Source organism: Gorilla gorilla, chromosome 11 (genome assembly GCF_029281585.2).
Source record: "Gorilla gorilla gorilla isolate KB3781 chromosome 11, NHGRI_mGorGor1-v2.1_pri, whole genome shotgun sequence".
In the NCBI taxonomy this organism is placed as follows: domain Eukaryota; kingdom Metazoa; phylum Chordata; class Mammalia; order Primates; family Hominidae; genus Gorilla; species Gorilla gorilla.
Genome location: NC_073235.2, coordinates 35,842,620 through 35,854,780, shown reverse-complemented (window position 1 = coordinate 35,854,780; position 12,161 = coordinate 35,842,620). Strand labels below are relative to the sequence as shown.

Here is a 12,161-nt window from a genome sequence, read left to right as displayed (position 1 = left end):
TTTTATTATCTTGGCTGCTCACCCTATTATCTTTTAAAATCTAATTCTGCTGTCTTTTCATCTCAACATTAAAAAAAAAATCTTTCTTCACATGTGTCAGAGAGACCACATCTTTCTGGATACTAGTCAGCATGTCTGAGGCTCTTTCTAAAATGCTTACATATCTTTCTTATGTAAATAATTTTCAGAGTCACACCCTCTTTTATGATTAAGGATCATGTTCTCTCTCTTGTCCTACAGTACTTGTTCATGGGTTCCATGTTGCATTTTTTCAGTTTACTCTGAAAAAATCTATCTGGACCTTTTTCTTTCGCCTTTGCAGGCATGCGGGGATACTGAAGTCTCTGTACAATAACCTCCTGTATGTACTTGCTCCCAAAGCTGTTGCAGCCACTGTGCCAATAGCATTTTACTTATGGTGACCATAGTTTCCTCTTAACCACTGCCAGCCCCAGTGCTACCACCCTCCATTGTTTTCTTGGAGTTAATCTCCAAAGGGATCCACAAAATTCCCCCTAGGAGTAATCCTATTTTATAATCCTATGATAGTGTTTTCACATTAGGTAACTAACTTTTCCAGTTCAGGGTCCAGAAATGATACAGGTATGAAGGTACTTCCTATTTCAGGTTGAGCAAAAACAATTTCACTTAACAGAAAATATATGTAACATTAATGTCGCTTTTCCCAATCCGTTTGTGTTAGCCTTATATTGAGGCAATACCTTAATAAATAAGTAAAATATATTGAATGTTGGAAGTAAGAGTGCCATAGAGAAAAAATAAAGCTGAAAAGAGGGATGAAGAATCAATAATCTTAGTTTCCCATTTTTAAGTGGTTTAAGATTTGTCGTCATAGTTATTTATATGGAAAACAGGATAAAGCTAGTTTAAATGGAAGCAGCTAGTATTTTTATTTGAAATAGCTTTGAAATCACAAGCCAGTGACAACTACATTCAGATTAGAGATCAGTATTATCAATCTCTGCCTAACTGCCTATTCTAATATTTAGTGTGTATAACCTAAGAACTGTACACTTAAAAATCTTGAAGTTTGGCAAGAGAAGAGAAAATGAATAATGCCTTCACCTTGTAAAGTGATCTTCCTTTTGAAAAGAGGTACATAATACTCTGAAAAAGGCCATGCTTGCTATTTGGCAGTCATGATGGTATGTATGTACTTAAACTTCTTGTTTAACACTTACAATGCCTCCATAAATGAAGCATTATTTATCCCTCTGACGAAGATGAAGAAACTAAGGCTTAGAGAGATTTAATAATGTGACCAGGGGAACATAGCTAGTAAGTATCAAAACCAGGATTTGAACCTAAGTCTCTTTGATACTAAAGTCTCATTTGTCATCACTACACCTTTCAGCTTCAACCTCTGACTTGAGATAATCAGGATGAACAAAATGACAAGTCCAAGCTGCTTTCTAAGGCTTGCACATGATTTGGTCCTGCCTAACTGTCCAACTTCATTTTAGACCCAGTATCCCTGAGTCCCTGTTCCCAGCACCCACTAGCTTCCTTCTGTTCCTCCAACAGCACATTTCAAGACCTTTGCATATGGTGTTTTCTCTGCCTGTAGTGTCTGGCTCCTTTTTCTCTATATGGTTTCCTTCTCCTCTTCCAAGTCTTAGCTCAAATATCACTTGCTTAGAGTCTTCTTCTGGAGTCTTCACGTGACAAAGCTGCTCCTCCCAAAGTCTTTCCTATCACCTGTTTACTTCATAGCACGTAACCAACATGAAATGAATCCGTTCACTTATTTAGTATATCCCCTTTGACAGACTGTAAGCTCCTTGAGGGCAGTGGCTTTCCCCCTCTTGGTGATTACCGTATCTGCAGCACTTAGAACAGCTCTTGGCATCTAACAGATGTTTAAAAATAGTTGTTAAATGAAGAAAAAATGAATAACTTTAAGATCTGTACATTTATTTCTACTTGGGAACAACGTATTTAGTTTTTCTTGGCTGAACATATTTGAGAATTCATGTATTTGGTAGTGTCAAGTGTTCTAAATCATGGTTTAGCCTTGATCAGGACAGTTAAAAGCGTAACCATGTATGTTGCAACTTCCTGCAGTAGCAGAGCTTTCTGCTTTGTTTTTAACATTCCCAGTGGTCTTGTTTAAATAATTATTCAGTAGTCACCTGAAAATAAGTGTTTATTCAATAAGCATAAAACTTCTTAGCTAATTATCTATGACAGAATTACAGTATCTTAGAATCATAACAGTTTTTAGCTAGACAAGGACTTAGTATACCCTCTAGTCTAACAAACATTTTGGGAAGGTAAAAAAGGCTTTTCAAGGCCGCATGGGTAGATCCAGGATCAAAAGAAATCAGGACTGGTCCTTTTCCATTATATGGGATCAACTCCTGTCTTTCTCCCAGCCCCTCACCTTATTATAGTGAATATTTCTATAAGAGCAGTATATTATGTATAGCATTTCATAAGAAATCTATATTTCTGAAAGAAAAATGTCACTGTTAATCAAAGTTCCCCGTTTATTTCAAATCTATAGAAATGGAACTCTAGCTTTCTTGGGTGCCTTAACATTGAAATCATTGCATACTGTTCCATAGACGGCTGCTATAATGTAGAAGCAGAAGCCTGCAGGGTAGACCTCTAAACAGAAAGGGAATAAAATAGCAGATTCAGAGGAAAACAATATAAAAGAATTTGTGTAGGTTGTATTTGCTCCAGGTTAGCAAAGGAAACACCATTGCATATGAGCCTCATATGCAGAAATCACAAATTAAATCCATTGTAATAACCTATGGATTTTTCTGCTTACTTCCCATGTAACACATGAATTCTTTAATTTTTTTTCAGACACGTTTCAGGAAAATAGTTTGATTTAGAGAAATAAATTTACATATACATTTCTATAGAGCAGAATACACCATACCTTTCAGGTCTTTTTAGAAGCCAAAGATTTATGTTTAAGAATAAAAAAAAAGCAAATACACTGTTTTGTGTGTATATATGGAGTTGAAGAAAAATGGACATGTCCATTAGTGTATACAAGTGCCCAGTGAATATGGGTATATATTATATTTATATAAAACATTCTATATAGTTTGAAAACATTACTTTTGCTGGAACATGACTGTCATAAGACGAGTAAAATCAAGAACTGTTTTGTCTATTTTCTTTTTCTATAATTGCAGAAACATTTATATACAGTAGAACACAGACTCCAGTTTAGATGACTATGAAATTTAGGCCTTTCTTCTGTGAATAAGAGGATTGTAATGCTGACTCAGTGTAATGACAGTTCTCTTCTGTGATTTGTTTACAAAACTATCATAGGACATGAAAAAATAGTATTTACATATGATTGCAAGTCATAGAAGCAGAGAATCCTAGAACCGGAAGGGAACTAGGGATAATGTTGTCAAAAATACTCCTTGTAGAGATAAGGTCAGAGTCTTAGGATGGTGGGGACTGTCGTAGTGAGTTTTCATCTGTCTTTGTCTGCTTGTGCAGGAATACATGGACTCCAATAAATACATTGAGCATCTGCTGACTCAGCTTGAGGAGCAACACAGGAGTCTCTGGAGGTGAGTTCAATTCATGTTCTTATTTGCTTGTTCAGGTAGCATCCTTTATAGCTTTGTTGATCTAAAATATTTCAGTTAGACTACAGAATATATACTAAGTCCTTGTCTGGCTAAAAACAGATTCTAAGAAACTATCATCTTGGAATGGCAAAATTGTAATGTGGAAACTAGAGCCCAAATTATTTGATCCTTGCTTGCTTCAAGATTTATTTAAGTTTTTCTCTAGTTAAAAAGTAGAACATTGCTGCTTCAAAGTCCTGCTTCTCTTCATATTAAAGGAGAATATTTTAATAATGCTGTTGTACAGCTATCCAATATTTAGTTTTTATTCTACATGGAGGGTTCTGACACTAGGTAAGGAAAATGTCTGAGAATATTTCTGCATGCATATTGGAAATGGTAGATTAATATCACAGAAGTCATATTCCCAAGTTATTCATTCCTTGGGGCCTCTTAGGAATTGAGAGTGGCAAAGATGGTTGTAATATTATTATTTAGCTTTTTATGGCACATGCCGTTATGTTTTTTGTAGGTTCTACTATAGAACTTAAATTTCTTTTTTTGAAATTCCTGTAGCTCTTACTTTTTGAAATAAATATGCTGGTGCTTAATTACGTGATGCCTCATATTGTACCGAAATTGTTTTATTAAGTACATTTGTCTCACCCACCCTCAGTAAGCCCCTAAAGTCATTGATTGATTGATTGATTGAGACAGAGATTTGCTCTTGTTGCCCAGGCTGGAGTGCAACGGCAGGAACTTGGCTCACTGCAACCTCCACCTCCCTGGTTCAAGCAGTTCTCCTGCCTCAGCCTCCCGTGTAGCTGGGATTACAGGTGCCTTCCACCACACTCGGCTAATTTTTTTGTGTGTTTTTAGTAGAGACAGTGTTTCACCATGTTGGCCAGGCTGGTCTCGAACTCCTGACCTCAGGTGATCCACCCGCCTCGGACTCCCAAAGTGCTGAGATTACAGGTGTGAGCCACCGGGCCCGGCCCCTTTATTTCTTTTCATCTCCTTGCAGCATGGGGAGAGTGCTCTCTCTGTACACAGAGGTGGCAGGTAAATATTTACTAACTCTCTTGTTTTCTTGCTAGACCTCATCCAAATCCATCACCATGGGGCTCCTCACCAGGCTGGGTTGCCTCTTCTTGTTGCGCCACTGTAAAAATTCTAATAACCTCAAAATTTATCTTCTTTCAGGCGTTCTAGGTCTTGGGTAAAGTGCTATATGTTTTAATTTGTTATATTCTTATATTTGTTTTTATATGTTTTAATTTGTTATATTCTTATATTTGTTTTTATACTGGAAGACAGACCTCTGATTACAGTAATAGAGAATATTCTATTTCTATACATAGAAAAACTGCTGGTAGGATACAACAAAAATTTGTATTGACCCTAATGGACACACCAGTTAATTATTTATTTATTTATTTATTTATTTATTTATTTATTTTAATTATACTTTAAGTTCTAGGGTACATGTGCACAACGTGCAGGTTTGTTACTACATATGTATACCTGCGTCATGTTGCACACCAGTTAATTTTATGTAATTGATGCAATATTTGCTAGATTTGTCTTTGAGAACTATAACCTGATTCCGATAGTTTTATTTTGTGAACCAATGTATTAATTAAATCAGCAATAACATGTATGGTTGTATCCTTTTAATTATATCTTCCATAGATCTCTTGGAAAGTATATTTTTAAAACTGTATAACTGGTATAATGTTTCATTTCAACTATTTATACGGAATATTTTATTTTTCCCATCTTCCAGAAGAAAAATTTACAAAAAATAATGAATGCCATCTGATGAAAGAAATTTAGAGTTTAATTTGGTTAGTAAGTGTATCTTACACGCATTATTATACATGAATAATGGTTTCATGGGCTCTTTGAACCAAAACAACCTGCATGGAAAGGGCTATTTTTCTTACTTTCTTGAGGTAGCTAATAAAAACCTAGGTCTTCTCAGATATGATTAAATTAAAATTCCATTTCAGGCATGGAGTTAACATAAAGTGAGAGCTTAGAATTTTGTGTACAGTTCCTTCTATTTTCCTTCAGAAATGGAATTATTACTGCTGAGGAAGCAAAGCCTTATATATAGTGTCAGAGGATCTAATAAAAATGCTCCATTTAAATAACAATAGAAGGTAATAATGACACTTGGATAGTCAGAATAATTCCAGTGAGAAGATGGAAATGGGTGGTATTGAAAGAAAATGAACCCCAATAATAGCAGATTTATATACTGTTTATTGAATCATGAAATTACTTTTGATTATATTTTTGCCAACAGATCCTGACTTCACTGACTTAAAGTGACAGGCTTTATGATGGTTGTTACAATCTCATAACAACAACTGTAGCCAAATTGTTTTTAGAGAAGAATATGTGATTGACAGTGAACAGTGTAGGAAATCCTTTCTGGTTATGATTAAATTTTTAAGTGCTTGTTCATAAGTTAGAATAGAATCTGTGATATACAGGGGATCATGGGAATAGCATGTCATGTTCACAAGCACAACCAGATTGCCTGAAGTTAAACAAATGCTCCCATAAATCAGTATAGGCTCCTTCTCTGATTTTATATGCCTTTGATTTGTGGCTGCTACCATTGTCATGGAGTGGGCTATTTGTCATTGCTGCTAATGTTAACTGGTGGCCTTCCATTTATACTGGAGCTAACTTAGAGTCAAGTTCTGAATATCTAGATCTTCCAGTAATAATTGTGGCCAGGATTAATTTATGGCTACCACCTTTGAGGACTGATCAGAAGCATGGTTGAAATAAGGCATACTCTTGTTGCCACTTGGTGAATAAGACTTGGATAAATAACATAGGACTAGGTGCAAAGATTACAAAATTTCCTTTCCTCCATGGAGGGGGCTGCTAGTCTTTAACCAACTTTAGTTGGTTCTTATAGCATAACCATCTGCTGTGACACAAAAATATATTGCAATAACACTCTTGAGATAACTGGTTATTTTGGGGTCCTGTCTAATATTCTGTTGAAATAGACCTATAATCTATCTCTGGGTTTTCAAGTTGCAAAGGAATTTATGGAGTTCATAAATAACTGTCTAGCAATGAGCAGTCCTTTAAAAGCTCAATTGTCTTTTTGATAGCAACAAATCCTTTCTAAAGAGGAAAACTGAGAATTCATCTAAAGAAGAGAATGGAGTCAGAATCTAGAACTTAGTCTAAGACTTGAGCATAAGTCGGGGTGAGTTTAATCTGCTCTGTATCTCCCTGCTTGATTTAAAAAACACACATACACATACACACACACACACATGCACACACTGCGACAACCTGTATACGAGTTCAGGTTGAAACACAACCATAATTTCCTGTACTTCTATTTGTCCTAATGTGAAAAGTTAATATTAGGAGAAAAAGAATTTTTTTATATCATTTGTTGCTATTTCTGATTTGGCTAAATATATTTGTGACAAGAAACATAAGAAAAAAGTGCTGAAAATGTCTTTCCTAACAAGTGATAAAAAATCTTTATCCATTTGCGGCCTCATATTAAGAGTTTAGAATAAACAGGTGGAAAATACAAATTGAATTTATGAATGCTTATGGCATTGAAATTACTTTCAAGCCACAAATGTAAAATTATATATAAAAAGGTGAGAGCAGCATAATACTATACAATAGGAAGAAAACTGGACTGGAGGTTTTGGGGACTTGGAGTCTTGTCTGGCCTGCATAAACTGGCTGCTAGATAACATCTCTGAAATGGAGTTTTCTTATCTGTGAAAAGAAGGTATTAATATAGCTAGTATTTAAGATTACTCAGCACTGAGATTATGAAAATGGTGTCTGGAATATTATATTGCATTTATAAAACACATGTTTTTAAATAACACTTAAATATTATGCAGTGATACAGCTACATGATACATATGTCATAGAAAGCTTCAAAGAACCTATGAGTAGAAATGACTAATGGAACAATCTAACAACTTGCCTGTAGCTCAACTAGATAATGTCCAAGTATTCACTTAAGATATTCTTTCTTTTTGTGTTAATGGGAGACTGGAGTTTTACTACTACCCAAATCAGCCTCCTCCGAGATTCAGAGGTCAGAGTTTTTAAAAGATAGTTTGGCAGTGGGGGTGGGGATGTTAGAGAATGGGGAGTGCTGATTGGTTGTGTCGGGATGAAATCATAGGGAGTCGAAGCTGTCTTCTTGCGCCAAGTCAGTTCCTGGGTGGGGGCTGCAAGACCTGATGAGCCAGTTCACCTTTCTGGATGGTGCCAGTTGATCCATGAGAATGCAGGGTCTGAAAAACACCTCAAATACCAATCTTTGGTTTTACCATAATGATGTTACCCACAGGAGCAACTGGGGATGTGAGGAATCTTGCGGCCTCTGGCTGCATGACTCCTGAGCCATAATTTCTAATCTTGTTGGCTGATTTGTTAGTGTTATAAGGGCAGTTGGTCTGGTCCCCAGGCAAGGAGGGGCTTGTTTCAGAAAAGGACTGTTAGCACCTTTATTTCAAATTTTCATAAGTCAAATTGGTGACAGTTTTATCAAAAGCCTTAAGGTAATGAAGAATGAGTAACAGGTCTCCATGATCAAAATCAAATGACAAAATCTGAATGCAGAGTGCCAGCTACCAACCACAGATTCCAGATCACCTAAGCCTCATTTGAACAAGCTATATCTGCACTAGGGTTTCTCAACCAAGGCACTGTCGACATTTGGGGCCAGACAATTCTTCATTATAGGGGAGGATGTTTAGGATGATCCCTGGCTTTTACACCACCTGCCAGTAGTATCCCTCAGTTGTGACAACAAAAATGTCTCTGGGCATATTTCAAGGATTCCCTAAGTGACAAAGTCGTCCCCTCTCCCAGTTGAGCATCAGTGGTCTAAATAATCTATGCAAGCATTTTCCTGAGTATATTCCAAGAAACACCAATACTCTGCGTCACTATGTCATAGATATTTTAAGAAAAATGAGGGTACTCCATGGTCAAATAAATTTTTAAAATTTTAGGTAAAACCAAGTCTTAAACATTTTGTTTTAATTGTAGAACTTCTCAGAGCCATTAATCCTGCTAACATGTGCTGCGTATATGCAAATATTGGATATAAAATTTCATTTTTTACTTTAAAAATAAAACTCCAAATCCTATCTGTCTTAGAGCATCTACTCTAAGGTTCAAGGAACATATCGAGGGAAGTGGTGATCTATCTAACTGCTATCCAAATATAGAATACATATGACTTGTACCGCCTGCTTCACTGGTACTGGGCTGGGTGACTTAAGGGCATCTAGCAGTGAGTTGTTGGTAAAAGGGGAAAAGAGTCTGGGTTGTTGGTAAAAGGGGAAAGTCAACCTGTAGGAACCTCAATCCCAAGTTCCTCACTAATTTCCTGAGGGGAAGTCAAAGCCTCAGTACAAACTTCCAAGAATCTAAACTACTGATTACAAACCATTTGCCCAAGTAAAAGACTTAACTCTTGCTTCCCAAGGCAGGGGAACTGATGGTTTCCTACATCACCAGGGGGAGTAAAAGACTAAATTTTAAAGCATGTATAGTCTCTAGTCAGAAGAAGATCCTCTAAGGCTCATCCCTTCTAGCAAAAAAAAAAGATAATTAATTTTATATATCCAAGATTTTTAAAATGGAATTTTACCTTTCCTTTCTGGCTTGCATGTGATTCTTATTCTAAGAACAGAAAGAGGAAAACATTGGGTAAAAACTTTGCTTTCATTCTCCTTATGATTCAAATATGTCTTAACTAAGTAGAGTGAACATTGAAATAAAATGATCCATGCTCAAAATGCTCATTCATGTTCTCCATAATTTTGATATATCTATACATTTTTAGCTAGAGGTTAATGGCCCTGGTGCCTCTAAAGTTCCCTCCAGCTCTGAATTGAGAGAGAGAAATTGCTTGCTGTGAGGCCACATGCCATTATTCTATCCTTGAGGAAGAAATATTCTTTGCTAAAATGTTATCTAGAAATTATCTCGTAGTTGTAAAATACAGGTAAGAAGAAAAAGCCGACATGCTCTCTGAGAAGAGTCAGGCCCAGAGCCTCTTGAAGATGTACCTTCTGTGTATCCTATATCTTAGAATCCTATCATCCAGGCATCTTAAGAATTAGCATGCCTCTATCCTCATGGGGTTAATTTATGTAGACCAAGGGGATGCCAAGTATTAAACAGGTTGCCTTCACTGTAATCATAGACCTCCATTGGGAGCTCTTAATTGGTAACAAGTAAAATTGCTCTGCATGAATTCTTAATGGTGGACACTGAATAAAATAAGAACTATGATTTGTTTTTTAAATCCCTCAAGAGAAAAAGAGGCTGTCTCTTGGGGAGAGAATGTGTAGCAAACAAAGAGAGAGCTCAGTGTGCTGTAATAGCAATAAAAGCTCTGAAAGCAAAACATCACGCTATGCCAACTCAATAACAGCACATGGTTTCCTGTTCTGCATCCCTGATTCACCCTGCTGAGGTCAAAGGAGACCAGGGCTAGCGTGCCTCACATTATCTTTCCCTGTTCTCAACCCTTGGGATGAATTTCTAAATCATAGCTGTATTCTCAGCCAAGTGCAGACCCCAGAGCCACCCTGGAAACCCATCAAATGTCACTCCCCAATTACCCAGCAGGAGTTGTTTCAGAGATGCAGACAGTCCCAGACCCCTGCCAGGATAAGAGTCTGGCCTCTCAGCTATGCCCTCTGTCCAGCACAAGGAAGATGAAACCAGGGCTCTCGAAATTGGGTATTGCCACATGCTTCAATGGTTATGTTATTCCTGAACAGTGGTAGGGAGAGCTATCGGATAAGCTACCCACCAAAGGATACTTATTATAGACTGCTGGTTGTACTTTAGAGAAGCAAGGGAGTGTTCAGGCTTCTTATAACCATGAAGCCCCTGATGAAATAACATCACTGTCTTCCAAGAACCTTTCTTCCAGCAACAACAGGGTTTAGTAGAACTAAGTCCAGAAAGACATCTGGTTTGATTGAACCAGATCACCCAGAAGATCTCACCTTGCACCTTGGGATCGATCTTCATTATAGTTTACTTAGGTCACCTGTATGTGATATGCATGTGTCTAATTAGGGGGTGCCTAGAATTTGAATCCAGGTTTTCTGGGGCAAGGAGACACAAAAAGGGTCAGGGTAAAACTCTGCACTCACTTTCTGTCTGTGATTTCCTGTTTCTTATCAAATCTGCCCACTGTTCTTTAACTCATCATAGAACATATATTTAGGTCCTAACCTTGGGAGTTTATCCCTTCCTCTTCACTCTAAACCTTGTTTGCAAGAAACATTTCACATTTATCAAGATTATTCCACTGGGGCATTGAGGGATGGAGGGGGTTCTATAAAACACATTTTAGGAGACTCTGTCCTGCAGAAGTCCAAAGAAGGCTTCCCAGAGGAGGTGGCATTTTGAACCAAGGCTTGATTAGGAGCAGAATTGGAGTGAGGGCTGATGAAGAGTCAGTAATGGAATACATTGAATTTGAATTGTCTTTAAGACTTTAAGCTCTAACAGTACAGAGGATGATGAGAAATTCAGGACTAGGATCTTTATAGTTAATAAATAAACCACTGTATAGATGGAGTCACTATTAACCAACAAAGATATAAAATTGATCCCTAATGTAACTGGGGAAATATTCGTACTTAAAAGATAGATTTACTGCCACAGCAAGAAGCTTGGATTTGAATAATGCTGTACAAGTAGGCCCATACATGACTTAAAAACTCCACTTCTAGTTTAAACAGGTTTATATTCTTCAAGAAACACTCCAAAAGTACCAAAAAATATCCCAACATCAATACGATTTGGGGGTCACCCAGAGAAATTTACCACTATTTAAAGACATTTAGCTTAAAACACACTTTTGTTATTTTTAGATCCATGCTTATCTTAATATGACAGCCAGGAACCTAATGTGATTTATTTATCTGAAATTAAAATAAAAGGCCTCAAGCAAAAGGCATTTTGTAGATTTATTTGGGGTAATAAAGATTACAAATATTCCCTACTAAGTTGAAAGAAGAAAAACTCCAGCAGGCAACAGTGTAAATGGCCCCCTTGACATAAATGCATGTATTAAGGCTGAAGTGCACTCACAGTAAGAAGTGACAAAGTGCCTCTTTTTTTTTTTTTAAAATCTAGAAGGAGAAATGAAATGGGTAATTTACCATGGCCTTCTATTTAATTTTAATTTTACTGGAAAAATTCACTAACTTGTTAGGGCATGAGCATATTTATGACTTATTTTTAAAAAAGGTACTGTTAGGATATAACCCTGTATCTCTCTCCAAATGGGTAACTCTGGATTAAAAATAAGTCATTTGTTTGCTTACTACCTCTGTCCCCCAACCCCATCCCATTCTTCTTAATTTCTCCATATTCAGAGGCCTGAGAGGGAGTTCCATTACCCTACCTCCACTCTCCTTTCCAACCCTGGGGAGGGGTGTTTGGGCCTCTCCAAAAAGAAGAAATACAAAATGCATTTTTTCCTTCAAGGTTTTAACTATGGTACACTGTATAATTTTGTATTATAAATCAGACCTCATA

General features: G+C 36.8%; 1 protein-coding gene across 6 annotated transcripts in view; it reads left to right on the top strand.

The window, feature by feature from the left end:
- NCKAP5 (NCK associated protein 5) overlaps positions 1-12,161 on the top strand; it is a 990,571-nt gene that overhangs the window by 361,717 nt on the left and 616,693 nt on the right. For all 6 annotated transcript variants that reach the window (XM_063694774.1, XM_063694773.1, XM_063694772.1 and 3 more), the window contains exon 3: positions 3,496-3,569. In XM_063694774.1, the coding sequence (XP_063550844.1) occupies positions 3,496-3,569 (74 nt within the window). The remainder of the gene's footprint in view (positions 1-3,495; positions 3,570-12,161) is intronic.